An 18181-nucleotide genomic window follows, 5' to 3' on the forward strand; every position below is an offset into this window, starting at 1 on the left:
AAGCTCTTCCCTCTAACCTACCGCCTCTAAGATCCTAATGATAATTTTGTATCCCGCTAAGATGTGGGAACCTGGCGCCTCCCATTTTGCATTCAGATCTGTTCTTCTGGTAATGAAGTCCCCTGCTAGAAGTTTTTCTCTCTTTCTCCTGGTCCCACTGCCGTCTTTAGAGTCTCTTTCATGTCTGACCTCTCCCATTATCTCTTCTTCTCCTCTTACTAACATGGAGGAGTTGTGAAATATAACTTTTTTTTGGGGGGGGGAGGGGGCGAAGAAATATGATTCTGGTTCACTTTTCCTGAGCCTATTATTATCCACTTGCCTCTCATATTTTGGGATTCTTGAAGACAGTGCGGATTGACTTAGGGGACTGTTGGTGAGAAGCAGTTTTTATCCAAACTGCTGAAACTGCCAACAGTGGTTTACATTTGGTTACAAATCCAGGTTTTGGTTTCAGTAATGTGTAACAGCTGGGAACTGTACAGACCACCGACTCATTTCATATAGATCACAAATCATTTTTCAGATGCTGATGAGTTCTGACACTATTGACTAAGTGAACTTTGTTTGCTAAGTTGAAATGCTTCTTTAAAGGTAAGAAAACATATTTGAACAGAAACATTACATTAAGTACAGATGAACATCATGTTAGATTAAACAAATCCCAAAGAAATAAGGACATTTTAGTAAAGCTAAGCAGTTAAGTTTATAACAATTGATGACAGGAGAGTTGCCTGACAATAGCAGAGCCTCCAGCTCTGTTTTGTACTTGGTATGGTGCCATTATTCGTACTGCAAAATGAAAAAGGACTCTTAACATTTTTCATCCTGGACACACTGTTTTTCAGGGCAAATTGTGGTATATTAAGGGCAAGAATGTTTCTAATCTTGTAATTGATACAGCTTTGACATAGTGTTAGGTGTATGTATGTATATCAGTGGAATCTTCAGAACTTTTGAAAACCCATGCATTAATCTTAAAATTGTGATGGATGCTTAGAATCTAGAGTAGTTTCTCATTGTGTTTACTAATTGTAAATTCTTCTTATTCACAGTTTTGCCTTTCTTACTTTCAAAACAGCCAGGCATGCTAAAATGGCTGTGGAGGAAATGGATGGAAAAGAAATTCATGGAAAAAATATCAAAGTTCGCCTTATAAAAGTTGCAAGAGAACCTATGTCTTCAACTCTCAGAGTCTTTCCAAATCTACTTTCCCCAGACCGTCAAGTCATTTTTGGGGAAAATATTGAAAAGAAAGCATCCAGCCGTTCCCCAGAGTTGCCAGTCTCTAACCTAAAATCTATGGCAGTTGTTGACTTTGTCCCAAACCTGGTGACAGTTCACAGTTCTGACCCAAATGATTCAACAGTGACTGTCTCTGACCTGCAAACTGAAACAGTGTCTACAACTAACATGATCCGCTGGAAAGCAACAACTCCCTGGGCAATAGCCAATTCCACCCTGCCTATAAATCCCTCCACACCTTTCAAAGCAATGCCTAATTCTTCCCTACCAACTAAGGCAATACCTAACTCTTCCCTGCCTTCTAATTGTTCCCGGGCTCCCTGGGCAATACCTAACTCTTCTGTTTTTTCCCTGGATAGTGCCCAATACAGGCCCCGCCTCCTGGCAGATCCCAAATTCTTACCCACCCTCCTGGTTGGTGAACAGTTCTTCTCAGTGTTTATGGATACCCTGCTCAGCCCAGGCACCCTGGGCAATGCCCTGCTCATCTCAATCTCCATGGTCAGTGCCTTGCTCATCTCAAATGCCTTGGCCCATGCCCTGCTCATCCCAGGCTCCCTGGCCAATACCCTGCTCATCCCCTGCTACATGGCCTCTTTCCAGTTCTATGAAATCACCTAGTATGCTGAAAACCACTCCCTTAGTTACCTCCAAAGCATCTATCTCAGCACCCAAAGTAATTGCTACTAATGTGGTCTCACAGGAAACCAGCACTACTCTGGGTTCTTCCAAGGCATTTTATGCTTCTCTGGCCCCTTCTAAGGCCGCTGACATTGCCCTGACCCCCTATAAAGGGGCGGACTCTATTGAAATCCCCTGTAATGTTCCTCCTCCTTCCTTGACCTCCAAGGTAAACATCTGTTCTCCTAAGGTGACTAGCTTTGTTAACTCTCAGGTCTCCACACTGACTGTGCCTGCTCCCTCCTTTTCTGCAGTTTCTGCCCCCTCCATTAAGAAAGACTTTAATGTCTTTGCCCCTGCCAAGGCAAGAGGCTCTGGCTTCTCTGCCCCCTCCAAGGCTATGAATTCTGCTGACTTTTTTCCCTCCAAGGCAATGGCTTCAGGTGTTTCTTCTCCCTTCAAGGCAATTGGCTCTGTGGACTCTGCTCTTTCCAAAGCTTCTGGCTGTAACCTGGCTACCTCCATGATGACTAGCACTCCCCGGGAATCCTCTGGACCAAAATTTATCTTTTTTCCATATGAATACCAGGTAAAGATATGTACATGTTGACATTGTCTGCTCTGGAATTGGTGGAGATACGTGCTTTTTCATGTTTGGAAACATAAGGAAAATGTGTATTGCTGGCTCATTCATTTAAAGGGTCACTCTCTTTAACGTACAGCCAAAAAAAAAATGAGATACATTTGTGATAGAAATGAAATACAAAAATCTGTAAATCTTGTGACAGGTTTTGTTAGTGGTTATCTTTCATTTTTTAAGTAAAATCTGTGACACCGTGTATCTGAAAGGAACATTTTTTAAATCAAAATTAATATTGTCTTTCTTCTTGACAAATTGCTGCATAATGGTCAAAACATTGGTTAATGTTCATTCTTGACATCAAGTGTGGACTGAAATTATCTGAATCGTAGGCTATGTGTAACCATGTGGCTCTTTCTGTAGTCTCTGCTTCAGTTGTCTGACTCCAGCAAGGGAGAACTCTGTATCAGTGACTTTGACAGTTTGTCCAAGTTTGTGACTGAATTATTTCCTCTTCACGTTTATAGGACCCTATGGCTTCCTTTTTTTTTTTTTTAACCATATATAGAGCACAGGGTGGTGTTATACTTGTGATTTTGTTTAATTTTGTAATTGATTGCAGCAGGTTTTTTTATGTACACCAAGCAACAATAGATATCACTGATTTTTGTTTTTCATTCTCCACCTCCATTTCCAGCTAATAAGTATTTCTTGCTCCAGGCTCCTGTTTAATTTTTAAAATTTAAAACTTATTTCTATAGCTTCTGGTTCAGTTTTTTAACTGAAGATTTTGCTTTATCCTTTCATTTATTCCAACTGTAAAGTGGAATTTTGCTTTACATTGGGGCTTTGCAGACTTTTAGTCAATATTTTATTTATTTGGTTTTATATTTTCTCACAGGACAAGCAGGATGGTAGTTCTCACATATGGGTGACATCATCAGGATGGAGCCCAATCACGGAAAACTTCTGTCAAAGTTTCCAGAACTTTGACTGGCCCCTACTGGGCATGCCCAGCATGGCACAAACCCTGCAGCCAGCAGGGGTCCTCCTTCATTCTTTTTTCCGCGCAGCTGTAGCCTCGCGGTAAAGGAGCTCTGAAGAGATTCCTGACAGGAATTTTCCTCATGGAATTACTAAAAATTAATTTGCCCCACAGAGGCCCCTCCTCTAACTTTTTTCAGACCACGGTACTCCAGTAAGTTTTTACCCATTTTCCGTCGATTACCGTCAAGTTTGGCCCTTACGGGCTACTGGCTGTCGACCGTACCGCGGCTCAATTTTTTCCATGGTGTTGGGGTTCCAATGGTGCCCGGACTGTACCCGCACCATGTCTATCACAGACCCCCATAAAGTCTGTGTTATGTGTCTAGGACGCGAGCACGATGTCTTGACCTGCACCAAATGTGCCCTAATGACACCAAAAGGTCGCAAGGCCAGAATGGAGAAGATGGAACTTCTCTTCCGTACTCAAATCCTGACTCCGTCCATTGCATCAACGTCGTCAGAGCCAGCACCGTCAACTTCGCACCAGCATCGACCACCGGCCGGTGACTGCCCGGCATCGACGACTTCTCGGCCATCGACACCCTCTACTCCCCCTCAGGACCGAGGGGATGTCAGTGACAAACATCGCCATCAACACCGTAAGTCTCGGACCATCGAGGGAGCGAAATCATCGACCTCGCCATCGTCCGAGCCGCTGTCGAAGAAACCCCGTCCAGAAAAGGCACCGACCGTTTCTGCGACCGGGTCACCGAGGCAATCCTCACCCGACAGGGGATCTGGAGCCGCGACTCTGCCTCTAATGGTGGTCCATCCGGCTATGCCTCTGCCTCCCTCTTCTGTTCCGGAGCCAGGGCTGCTTGCTCCAGGTCTCCGAGAAGAACTAGACCAGATGGTTCAGGAGGCCATCGACAAGGCAATGCAACGACTTCAGGTTCCTCCGGCACAGGTAACGATTGCGGAACCGATCATTGACCTGATTCCGGCAGCGCTGGCACCGCTGCTCTCCAGAATGGAAGCGCTCATGGTCGCTTTTCCACCGATGGATCCCGGGTCTCCGATGGCTCCGGTGCCCTCCCCACATACAGTGTCATCTGGAGGAGAAACACCGTTCCGCATCCCTCCATTGGGAGTTCTACCTCAGCCATCGATGCCAATATGTCCCTCGCCACCGATCCAACCATCGGTGCCGACACGTCCGTCAGCGCCACCGAGCCATCCATCGATGCCCTCAATGCCTGTGCCGGTGCCTTCGATACCGTCATCAGTGCTTCCGATAATTCCTCCGATTCCTTCGGAGCCTAGACCGGGGACCTTCAGTTATACAACCACCCTGTCCCCCTCTAGTTCCTAGAGGGACAGGTGCTGATCCTTATGATACCTGGGCTGATGATTCCTCGACAGACACCGATGATTTACCTTCACCACCTTCACCCACTGAAAGTAGGAAGCGTTCTCCTCCAGAGGACCTCTCATAAATTTTATAAACTTTGTGAAGGAAATGTCTGAATTGGTTCCCTTCCAATTGCAGACTGAAAAGGATGATAGGCACCAGATGATGGAGTTGCTCCTAAAGTAATCACCTCTATTCCCATCCATCAGGTCCTTCTGGATCTCCTGAAGAAGAACTGGGAACATCCTGGCTCCATTGCTCCAGTCCACAGGAAAGCTGACACCACCTATTTGGTGCAGTCAGCTCCAGGTTTTCAGAAATCCCAACTGGATCACCACTCTGTCTTGGTGGAGTCTGCACAGAAGAGAGCGAAGAGGTCAAAGCCTCACTCTTCTGTTCCCCCTGGCAAGGAACAGAAGTTCCTAGATACCATTGGTCGCCGAGCCTTCCAAGGGTCAATGCTCATCTCCCAAATTGCCGCCTAGCAGCTCTATATCACCCAATATAACAGGGGCATTTTCAAGCAAATACAAGACTTGTCAGACTCCCTGCCTTCACTATTTCAAGAACAGCTCCAAACCCTAGTAAACAAGGGTTTTGAGGCAGGCAAGCATGAGATCAGAACATCTTATGACATCTTTGATACCTCTACTAAAGTATCTGCAGCTGCTATTTCGGCAAGAAGGTTGGCCTGGCTCAAGTCTTCTGACCTTTGCCCTGAAGTACAAGACAGGTTGTCCAACCTGCCTTGTGTCGGAGATAATCTGTTTGGCGAACAGATTCAACGAACGGTGGCAGAACTAAAGGACCACAAAATTAAGACAATAGTGCCACCGGTCAATGTTAACTAATAACAGAATTTTTTGCCAAGTACATATGTGGGCCCCTCACTCTAAGGGTCTGTATGGTACCACAGACTCCCATGCGGTATGGGGTCACCTTACTTTAATTATAACATTTTTTAAGGTTTTTTCTTTTATATTAAAACTTGTTCTTACTTCTCAATCTCAGTCAATTATTCCTTATCGCTTTAACCACAATATTCAAAGATACAGGAGGAACGATAATACTCATCTGTTCCAATCTTGGTTAATATCCCGACACGCACGTGTTTCGAACGAGAAGTCCTGCTTCAGGGGGTTTCCTTTGGTATCTATTTCTCTCAACATCTTCCCATATTAAATGATGCAATTTTCATCCTCTCTCGTCTTCATGGCTTGTATATTCTTCATTGATTCCACGTCAGCCTCTTTGAGCCGCGTCTGCTCTTGAAATGGCGTCCCGCAGACAGTGATCCTTTTGTACCCCGTAACCGGGCAGAATTACATCAGGCTACGATAGTAGAATATATTAAACAATATATGATTCCAAGGGGCCTTAGGATGCAAAAAGGCCCCTTGATGTTTCAAGAAGATGAGGAGTTTGTGTCCCGGTGGATAGCAATTCTGAATAAATGCTCACTAGACCTAATGGTCTTGATAGTAGAGCGCATTGCAGTTTCAGTAAATGAATGTAACAAAGAGGTGGAAGAAATACGTACACAACTTTCCACCACAGTGGACATAGAAACAGTGGAAGCGTCCACTGCAAAATTGGAACAGGATATAGCACAATTTAAAAATCAACTGAAGCAGTTTAAAATACAGAAATTCCGCAGGGATGAAACAGACTACAAAAATGATAACATCTATTTTTGGAGAAACAAGCAAGAAATGAAAAGACGCCCGCATGTCACTTTTCAGGACTCGTCAGACGATTCGAGTCATAGTGGGAGTGAAGAAGAAAGAAAGAACTCAAATGCTGCACCATCGGGACCATCTTTTTTAGGGACAAACAAAAAGACTTACCATCCAAGACCTTACAGAGGACGCAGAGGGGCGAAAACCTCAAATTGGCAAGGACCGACAACACGCGCACAACATCGCAGCCAATAGAATTTCTGAGGGAGACAGAAAAGCATGAGGGCCTAGGAATAATAAATATTTCCAAATTATAATTATCTGATATCACTTTGAATGCGTTAGAAAAGGGATATCCTATATCCCTTTTTGCAAATATAATCTGTTTTAAAACCAGGATTGATTTACATCGCTTTTTAAGAGATTACAATTAAAGCTGTTTTTTAAAGATCGTAACATGGAAGTAAGGGATAACTCCATCATTGCTCCCCGCTCTACCTGGATGCCCCCGGGACCTATAGATTCTGCCATCGCCACATTTATACAATTGGTCCACAACAGCTTCAGATTGGTCATATAACCAATACTGTGCCATAAAACAATTGGCAGACAATCCGCAGGTAGTAGTAAAACCGGCAGACAAAGGTGGGGCAATTGTGATTCAAGACACAAAAGATTATTTATTAGAAATCCACCGTCAATTAAATCAAAGTGATTATTACCAAATCCTAACTATAGATCCAACAGTAGAACTAGAGCTCACTATTGATGGGTTGGTGGAGAAAGGGTTACAAGATGGATATATCACATCTAGAGAAGCCCGGGCTTTGAAGATACAACAACCGGTGACTCCGGTATTATATACTCTCCCGAAGATACACAAAGATATAAGGACTCCCCCCGGACGTCCTATCGTGTCCAGTAAAGGTTCAATACTGGAATCTTTGTCAACATTTTTAGATTTCTTTTTGAAACCTTATGTAAAAGAGTCGGCGTCTTTTTTACAAGATACATCGCACATGTTGCGGATCCTTGATGAAGCAACAGAATACCTGAACGAATATTGGTTGGTTACCCTTGATTTGTCACTGCATTGTACACCAATATTCCCCAACAGGAGGCTTTTGATTTAGTGAGAAAAAAATCTTTCAGTCCCGTCCCCATCCGGTTCCGTCAAGTTTTTTTACTAATCTTCTAGAATTAGTTCTATTTAGGAACTTCTTCAAGTTCGATGATACATTATACCTCCAAGTGTGAAAGGGGGGGTGGCGATGGGGGCCACAGTGGCCACCTGACATCGCCAATTTGTACATGGTTGATTTCGAAGTACAAATACTATATACTTCTCATTGGTTTCAATACATGAAACTGTATAAGAGATACATAGATGACATATTTTTTATTTGGGTGTCATCTGAAGAGAATTTACAGCTCTTTCTGACTTGGCTGAATACAGCTAGTGAGAATTTACAATTCACAGCACATGTTGACCGTCAGTCCATCGCTTTTTTGGATATTCTCATACAACGAGACAGGCATTCGATCAAAACAACCTTGTATAGGAAGAAGACGGACCGGAAAAACTATTTAAAATACTCTAGTGTTCATCCCCTTGGCTTAAAGAACAGCTTTCCGATCTCTCAGTTCTTGAGACTGCGGCGAATCTGCTCATCAACAGAAGAGTTCCGGATACAAGCGTCAGATTTGACAGCAAGATTTGCCCACAGAGGATATCTGAAAGCTGTAATTAAAAAAGCATATAAGAGGGCCCTACATGCCAACAGGACATTGTTATTACAATATCAACAACACCTGTGTTACTCTGGTAAAGTGGAACCTGGGTCGAAGACCGCTTACCTTGAGTCAGAGAGACACAGGAACTGAAGATCGTTCACTCTGGAACCAAGGAGAGGAAATCCCGTGGGTGTGTAACCTGTAGAGTAATCCAGATAGGCAGTCCAGGTCAGGGCAGGCAGCAGGCCCAGGAACCAAGGCAAACAAATCCAGTAGGCAGGCAGCAGGTAGAGAAATCCAGGTAGGCAGTCCAGATCAGGGCAGGCAGCAGGCACAGGAACCAAGGCAAACAAATCCAGTAGGCAGGCAGCAGGTAGAGAAGTCCAGGTCAGGGCAGGCAGCAGGCACAGGAACCGAGGCAAACAAATCCAGTAGGCAGGCAGCAGGTAGAGAAATCCAGGTAGGCAGTCCAGGTCAAGAAGCTGAAGCAACAGGCACGGTAAGCAACAAAAAACACTCCCAAACGCACTGTGGCTGAAGCGAAGAGCCCAGGAAGAAGCTCTCCTTAAAAGCCAAGTCTTCCCGCGCAAACTGAAGCCGGTCGGTGTCTGTCGTCAGGGGGTGTGTTCAAGGCGCGATTCGCGCGAGACCTCGCATCCGGCGTCAGGGATGATTTCCTGACGTCCTCGGAGGATGCCGGCCCCCTGAGGAGCGAAATCGAGCTGCTGGCGTCGTAGGAGTGACCCTGCCGCACGCGGGATCACGCTGACATCGGGGGGAAGTTCCGCCGGTACTGTAAATGGTAACAACCCGTTTTCACAAAATACCACATGTACCCTCCAATACTCAAAACAGGCTGACACACTGATTAACATTATCAAGACTCATTGGCATGTATTGACTTTACATTTCAAACTGGACCAAAGTTCGCTTTTTTTAGGGGCCAAAATATCAGAGAGATGGTGGTGAAATCTACATTTGCATCTACAACAGTGCCCCAGGTATCGGGTGGCCACCAGGTGTGTGTGGTCACTGTGACATGTGTGTCCTGGCAGTGACAGGGAGTCAGTGGCAAGTGCCTAATTCTGACAAAGTCTTACGTTTAAATGGTTTCACAAATTGTGAGTCAGAGAGGGTTATCTATGCTATCCAGTGCCCATGCAACCTGCTATATATTGGTCGGACCAAACGAAAGATCAGAACAAGACTAATTGAGCACAGAAGCTGCATAAAGACTGAAAAAATAACAGCTCCAATGGTACAACACTGCGTGGCATTACATCATAACTTTGTAGATTTGAAATGGCTAGTCTTAGAACAAGTGCAATGGGGTCTACGGGGGGGGAGACATTCAAGAGCGCTTAAATATGCGCGAACAATTCTGGATCTACTGGTTAAATACAGTGGATCCAGGTGGACTTAATGAGAAGATCAACTGGTATTCCCTCATTAATTGCTGATTGGCCATTGTAGATCTTGTCTTATAAATATGCTGAGGATATATATCTAGTTTTGTAAATATGCTGAGGACATGGAATGGAAAAATTTTGAAGCCTTGAGATGCTGTAGTTTTTCCGATATGCTGTACAAGGATCCGGCTTTGCTCTTCTGAAAAAAGAGCTCGTATGCTGTACAAGGACTCTATCTTGACTACATGCTGATATGGGAATAAAGAGCTCTTACTCTTTTGAGCGTGATGAAATGACCAGCTGTGATATGATGGACAACCCGTGTTATAGCTTGGTGAAAGAAAGAAGTGATGATGAGATAGGAGATTCCAGGAGATCAACATGATGGTGGTCTTTAGTATAAAGTTGACGCTGATTTGACCAATGAGAACACTTGTATGTGGATTATGCATAAAGTTGAAGCTATCGATGAGGACGTTATAGAGAACTTTGAGAATAATGTGACTATGATTAACAGCATGAAGGAGGCTGAAGTACTGGAGAGTTGCCTGAGGTGACATGAAACAAGATCATTGAGGAAGCTAGTGGAGTTTTGGTATTCTGTCTGAATAAACCTGAACAAATTAGGTTTTAAGTGATGAATATGCGGCAATACTGTGCAAAAAGAGATAATCCGGACGTGAAAGGGGACTGAAGCCCTTGGTGATGTAATTTCCGGTTACAGGGTACAAAAGGATCACTGTCTGCGGGACGCCATTTCAAGAGCAGACGCGGCTCAAAGAGGCTGATGCGGAATCAATGAAGAATATACAAGCCATGAAGACGAGAGGATGAAAATTGCATCATTTAATATGGGAAGATGTTGTGAGAAATAGATACCGAAGGAAACCCCCTGAAGCAGGACTTCTTGTTCGAAACACGTGCGTGTCGGGAGATTAACCAAGATTGGAACAGATGAGTATTATCGTTCCTCCTGTATCTTTGAATATTGTGGTTAAAGCGATAAGGAATAATTGACTGAGATTGAGAAGTAAGAACAAGTTTTAATATAAAAGAAAAACCTTAAAAAATGATGTTATAATTAAAGTAAGGTGACCCCATACCGCATGGGAGTCTGTGGTACCATACAGACCCTTAGAGTGAGGGGCCCACATATGTACTTGGCAAAAAATTCTGTTATTAGTTAACATTGACCGGTGGCACTATTGTCTTAATTTTGTGGATACACATTAAGGTACACTGGAATACAGTGGTTTGTGGGTGAAAAGTTGTGATTGAGAACTAAAGGACCATCATGAGACCCTAAGACAGCTCTCTCTGATGCCGTCCGACTATTCTTCTAAACAGCCCTTTAGGAAGGACTCTAAAAAGTCCTTCTTCCGCCCGAAGAAGTCCTGTCCGCCACAAACTAGATCCCGTGCCACGAGACCTTTTAAAAAAGCACAGTCTCGTCAAGCACGTAAACAAAAACCACAAGCAGCTCCTCAACCAGGGCCTGCTTCAGGTTTTTGACTTCCACCTAGAGAGCAGAGGCCAGATTCCACTGCCACACATACCAGTGGGAGGTCGATTGTGCCACTTCCACAACATATGGCACTCAATTACCTCAGACCAATGGGTATTGGCAATAATTGCTCAGGGTTACCATCTGAACTTTCTCTCCGTGCCTCCGGACTCCCCACCTCTGCCGATGAGGAGAACGTCCGATCACTCCATTCTTCTGGATCAAGAGGTCTCCCTCCTTCTCCAGTCCAACACAATAGAACCCGTACCATACTGTCAGCACGGCCTAGGGTTCTATTCCCGGTACTTTCTAATCCCCAAAAAATCGGGAGGCGTTTGTCCTATTCTGGACCTACGGGCCCTCAACAGGTACCTCCTGCACGAGAAGTTCAAGATGGTCACCTTAGGCTCGCTTCTTCCTCTTCTACAAAGAGGAGACTGGCTCTGCTCTATGGATCTCCAGGACGCATACACGCATATTGCGATAACTCCATCTCATCGCAAATACCTAAGGTTTCTAGTAGGCCCCAAGCACTATCAATACCGAGTGCTTCCATTCGCCTAGCGTCTGCGCCATGAGTCATCACAAAATGCCTCGTAGTCGTTGCAGCCTTCCTCAGGACTCAAGGTGTTCACGTATACCCCTATCTGGACGACTGGTTAGTCAGGGCTTCCACTCAGCAAGCTGCTCTGCCGTCCCTCAATCTAACCTTACACACCTTAATTACTTTAGGATTTCTCATCAACTACGACAAATCCTACTTGGTCCCATCTCAAACCTTGTCATTCATTGGGGCAGACTTGGACAACTTGCAGGCAAAGGCTTTCCTGCCTCGACAACGAGCACTAACTCTCGTGTCTCTTCCTCACCAGCTGCAGTCTCAGCACTCTGCGACCGCATGCCAATTTCTCATCCTTCTGGGACACATGGTGTCCTCAGTCCATGTCACACCAATGGTCCGCTTGGCCATGAGAGTCATGCAGTGGACTCTAAGGTCTCAATGGACTCAAAGCACTCAGCCCCTCTCGACCTTTGTCCACGTCACCGACTCACTCAGTCTGTCCCTCGCCTGGTGGAACATTCAGAAAATCTCCTCCAGGGTTTGCACTTCCAGACTCCAGGCCCTCAAGTCACGCTCACAACCGATGCTTCCAACCTCGGCTGGGGAGCCCATCTGGCCAATCTGCAAACACAAGGACCGTGGTCTCCAGAGGAAGTCAAACACCAAATAAATTTCCTGGAACTTCGAGCAATCAGATATGCTCTCAGGGCTTTTCAGGACCGCCTCTCAAATCAAGTCATCCTGATTCAGGACAACCAGGTGGCCATGTGGTACATCAACAAACAGGGAGGCACGGGCTCCTTTTTTCTGTGTCAGGAAGCTGCACAGATTTGGGCGGAACCTCTCTCCCATTCGATGTACCTTAGGGCCACCTACTTGCCGGGAGTGGACAATGTGTTGGCAGACAAGCTGAGTCGCATCTTTCAACCCACGAGTGGTCTCCCAACCCCTCTGTAGCGAACTCCATCTTCCAATAATGGGGATATCCTCGGATAGACCTCTTTGCGTCTCCTCAAAACCGCAAAGTAGAGAACTACTGCTCTCTCATTCGCAGCAAACACTCTCAACCAAGAGACGCATTCTCCCTCTCATGGGCAACCGGTCTGCTCTACGCATTCCCTCCACTTCCTCTTCTCTCGAAGACTCTCGTGAAGTTACGTCAGGACAAGGGAACCATGATCCTGATAGCACCTCACTGGCCACGCCAAGTGTGGTTTCCAGTACTTCAGGATCTCTCCATCCGCAGGCACATTCCCTTGGGAAAGGACCCGCTTCTGATCACTCAAAACGACGGGTGCCTACGCCATCCCAATCTTCAAGCATTGTCCCTGACGGCATGGATGTTGAGAGGTTAATCCTTCAGCCACTTAACCTCTCTGAACTAGTTTCCCGTGTCTTAATTGCTTTACGGAAACCTTCCACAAGAAAAGCTTACTCTTACAAAGGGAAACTGTTCACGTCATGGTGCTCTTCTCAGTCCCTTGACCCTTTTCCTGTCCAATCCCGAAGTTTCTGGACTATCTCTGGCATCTCTCAGAGACAGGTCTTAAGACTTCTTCTATTAGAATGCATGTCAGTGTGGTAGCCGCCTTCCATAAAAGTTTCGGGGATGTCCCCTTATCAGTACAACCCCTGGTAACACGTTTTTTGAAGGGCTTGCTCCACATCAAGCCTCCACTACGTCCTCCGGCCCCTTCTTGGGACCTTAACCTGGTTTTGGGTCGGCTCATGAAACCACCATTCGAGCCTCTTCACTCTTGTGAACTTCGATATCTCACATGGAAAGTGATTTTCCTTTTGGCTATCACTTCAGCTCGCAGAGTTAGTGAATAACAGGCCCTAGTTACCTATCCACCTTACACTAAACTTCTGCAGGACCGGGCGGTACTCCACACTCACCCTAAATTATTACCTAATGTAGTTTCGGATTTTCATCTCAATCAATCCATCATACTGCCTACCTTTTTTCCCAGGCCCCATGCCAATCAAGGAGAACAGGCTCTGCATACCCTTGACTGTAAACAGGTTGTAGCATTCTACCTAGGACCGTACAGCTGCCCACAGGGAAAGCACTCAATTGTTGTCTCTTTCCACCCTAAACAAATTGGGGAAGCCTGTGGGTAAGCAGACTCTCTCCTCCTGGTTGGCGGACTGCATATCCTTCTGCTATCAGCAAGCAGGCATTCCATTTCAAGACCGTGGTTAAAGCACCTCTGTAAGGGCCATGGCGACTTCAGTAGCACACCTACGATCGGTGCTGCTTCCTGACATTTGCAGGGCTGCCACCTGGAGTTCTCTCCACATTCTTGCAGCCCACTATTGCTTGGACAGAGCCAGAAGACAAGATTCCATCTTCGGCCAGACTGTCCTTCTTAACCTCTTTACAACGTGACTTACCAACACCCTTCCACCTGCCTGGTGGGGTTCAGGATGCCCTCTACCAAATTCCACCCCCAGTTGTTGTGCCTGTTGCACGCCTTTGGGCGACATTTGGTGCATGTCCGGGACATCCTCAGCTCGGTACTCACCCATATGTGAGGACTACCATCCTGCTTGTCCTATGAGAAAGCAAATGTTGCTTACCTGTAACAGGTACTTCTCACAGGACAGCAGGGATGTTAGGTCCTCACGAAACGCGCCCGCCGCCCCGCGGTGTTGGGTTCGTAACGTTTTATTTTATTTTCGGCACTGGGTGTAGCTTTAATAAGACTGAAGGGGACCCCTGCTGGCTGCAGGGTTAGTGCCATGCTGGGCATGCCCAGTAGGGGTCAGTCAAAGTTCTGGAAACTTTAACAGAAGTTTTCCGTGATTGGGTTCCATCCTGATGATGTCACCCATATGTGCAGACTAACATCCTGCTGTCCTGTGAGAACACCTGTTACAGGTAAGCAACATTTGCTTTTAACTTCTGTGCTGCTATGTATATATCTTAACAAATTATGTATTTTGTCTAATCAGATGTAAACCGAAATGTATCTTAAACTAAGTATGCACTATACCAAAGTGTGTTATACCAAAATATGTAATGACCCAACAATGAACATTACTTTTGTAAACTGTTTGGGATCTTCACTTGGAACGTGGTATAACAAAACAAATTAAATGAATAAATATTCTAATATGACACCAGTTTTAGCATTTGAAAGTCCAGATGAACACAAATAACCAAAACAAATTAATGGGGGGTGAGGGGGTTCATCTGATAATGTAAAAAAAAAAAAAAAATTAATAAAAAGCAATAAATGAATTACAAGTATATGTAATAGCATAAATGTACATCAGTTTTTAAAGTTATTAATATTTGCACTTTCCTTTCAATCCGCCACCTCCAGCTGCTATGCTGTCTTTTGACTCCTGCTTCTCTGTTATATCCCTAGGGACCTTCATTTTTAGTTATTTTATTTTTCCTGAGAAATTTTAATGTTTGATATTTCAAGAACAAAATGTATATTTACCCAGAAAAATGGAGTTGTGTTTTCCACTTATTTCTCCCATTTTTAGTCTTGTAGTAAGCACCAATAAATTCCCAGGAAAAATAATATAAAAAATGAAAATAAAGGTCCCTATATATCCCTCAGCAAATCTCACCCTCCATCTCCTTCTATGTCCCCAGTCATTCCCCTCTCTCAATCCACCCAAGCCCCTCTTATAGTCACCAGATGACCTTCTCTGTCATTCCTTCAGTCTCACATCCATCTTCTCCTCATGCTCTTGCATCTGTACAGCCATGTTCGCTTGGCTAGGCTTATGGCTCTTTTGGGGATTAGGAAGTTGGGGAGAGAGGATGGGGTGAGGGCTTTCATTGCTGCACCATTTTGACTACTGGCGAATAAAAGGGAGAGATGGAGAGAGGTACTACTTCCCTTGTACAGGTCCATTATGAGGCCTTACTTGGAGTACTGTGTTCAGTTCTGGAGACAATATCTCAAAAGAGATAGAGACAGGATGAAAACGATCCAGAGGAAGACGACCAAAATGGTGGTGGGGTCTGTTTCAGAAGACCTACGAGGAGAGGCTGAAGGAGAGGCTAAATATGTATACCCTGGAAGAGAATGTAACTGAGCAGCACTGCTTATTAACTTCACACATATTTATATTGCTATTGTACCATGCCCTCCTTTCTGTTTCTCAGAGCAGTCAGTTCACAATTTGGCTGATTAATTAAAGACATTCCTCTCTCAAGCTAGCAGTGACAGCTTTCAGGGTTCTTTAAAAAGCATAGCAAAAAAAATCAACTTAGTTTAATGTTTTTGTTCTCTGGTTCTACCTCATCCTCAGAGTATTCCATCCTGTTTCTCTCGAGGACTGATCGCTGCTTGCCGCCTCCTGCTCTGTGTTCTGCATGTCTTCTCTACCAAAAGCCTTCACCTTTCTAGAGCTAATACCAATCTATGGGTTGTCCTGGGGGATTTCTGCACTATGCACAATTCCCCCTTCACCTTGCAGAATCTAGGCCAAACTGTTGCTCTGAATGCTATTGCAGACAGGATCATGGCAATAATGGCTCCTTGAAGCCTGCCAGAAGAGGAAGGGCATCATACCCAGAAGCATGTGGAAAACAGCACAGCAGGGGTTAGGCTCACAGGAGGCAGCGCTGCTGTGCTTACAGCCTACCTCCATGAGTCAGTCAAGAGAGAGAGAAAATCATATGAGGGAGAACATGACTCCATATATATCTACTACTGAAGAGGGGCACTTTCAACTCAGGATGGGTTGGGCAGTGTTACATTGGTCTGCCTAGGGTGCTACAGACTCTTGCATTGGCCCTGTGCAAAGCACTGGAAAAATCCAACCCTCCAGATTCAGAATGTAAGCTCCTCATGGGGCTTGGCTCTCCCTATCTTTCTTTCTCTCTGATGTTAAGCAAACATTTGCACTTCTGGTGGTAAAGTCTCAAGAAGTATCCAAAAATCTCTTCTTTGTGAGTAGGCAAGAAATGGTAGCAAAAGAATTCCAAAACAACCAGAACAAAACTCACTCAAAGAAATACTGCTGTATTCTTCTCTGGAGGGTCACTGTTGTCCCTGTTTAACTGAGCAGCAGGGAATGACAGCACCTCTTCTTGGCCGCAGGCAGAGGTGAAAATCCTCCTTAGACAGATTTTCATTTAATGTTTGGATACTTGCCAGATACTTGTGACTTGGTTGGCCACTATTTGACATAGGATAGTGGGCTTCATGGACCTTTGCTCTGACCCAGTATGGCATATCTTATGTTCAGTTGGTGACAAGTCAAGTAATTGGGGCACACAGAATTTCCCCAAGTGAAGGAAAGCTGTGGATGTGGAACCTGTTTTAGGATGATCGAGGGGTTAAAGGGGCACTTAGAGAAGATAAAGCCATTGCGGAAAGATTAAACAATTTCTTTGCTTCGATGTTTACTGAAGAGAGTGTTGGGGAGAGGTTTTTCATGGGTTATGATTCAGGTGGACTGAACCGAATCATGGTGAACCTAGAAGATGTGGTAAGCCTGATTGACAGACTGAAGAGTAGTAAATCACCTGGACCAGATGGTATACACCCCAGGGTTCTGAAGGAACTGAAAAATGAAAATTTCAGATCTATTAGTTAAAATTTGTAACCTATCATTAAAATCATCCATTGTACCTGAAGACTGGAGGGTGGCTAATGTAACCCCAATATTTAAAAAGGGCTCCAGGTGCGATCCGGGAAACTACAGACCAGTTAGCCTGACTTCAGTGCCAGGAAAAATAGTGGACAGTGTTCTAAAGATCAAAATCACAGAACATACAGAAAGACATGGTTTTAAAGGAACAAAGTCAGCATGGCTTTACCCAAGGCAAGTCTTGCCTCACAAATCTGCTTCACTTTTTTGAAGAGGTTAATAAACATGTAGATAAAAGTGAACTAGTAGATGTAGTGTATTTGGATTTTCAGAAGGCATTTGACAAAGTTTCTTATGAGAGGCTTCTAAGAAAAGTAAAAAGTCATGGGATAGATGGTGATGTCCTTTTGTGGATTACAAACTGGTTTAAAAGACAGGAAACAGAGAGTAGGATTAAATGGACAATTTTCTCAGTGGAGGGGGGTGGCAGTGGAGTGCCGCAGGAATCTGTACTGGGACCCATGCTTTTCAATATATTTATAAATGATCAGGAAAGGAATACGACTAGTGAGGTAATCAGAATTGCAGATGATACAAAATTATTCAGAGTAGTTAAATCACAAGCAGATTGTGATAAATTACAGGAAGACCTTGTGAGACTGGAAAATTAGGCATCCAAATGGCAGATGAAATTTAATGTGGATAAGTGCAAGGTGATGCATATAGGGAAAAATAACTCATGCTGTAGTTACACAATGTTAGGTTCTATATTAAGCGTGATAGTGGATAATACATTGAAATCATCAGCTCAGTGTGCTGCGACAGTCAAAAAAGCAAACAGAATTTTAGGAATTATTAGGAAGGAAATGGTGAATAAAACGGAA

At 44.6% G+C, this 18181-nt stretch overlaps 1 protein-coding gene across 2 annotated transcripts in view; it reads left to right on the forward strand.

The window, feature by feature from the left end:
* LOC115093945 (RNA-binding protein 44-like) overlaps positions 1 to 18181 on the forward strand; it is a 219062-nt gene that overhangs the window by 125188 nt on the left and 75693 nt on the right. For both annotated transcript variants that reach the window (XM_029606424.1, XM_029606422.1), the window contains exon 8: positions 1056 to 2455. In XM_029606424.1, the coding sequence (XP_029462284.1) occupies positions 1056 to 1866 (811 nt within the window). In that variant the 3' untranslated portion in view covers positions 1867 to 2455. The remainder of the gene's footprint in view (positions 1 to 1055; positions 2456 to 18181) is intronic.

Source organism: Rhinatrema bivittatum, chromosome 6 (genome assembly GCF_901001135.1).
Source record: "Rhinatrema bivittatum chromosome 6, aRhiBiv1.1, whole genome shotgun sequence".
In the NCBI taxonomy this organism is placed as follows: domain Eukaryota; kingdom Metazoa; phylum Chordata; class Amphibia; order Gymnophiona; family Rhinatrematidae; genus Rhinatrema; species Rhinatrema bivittatum.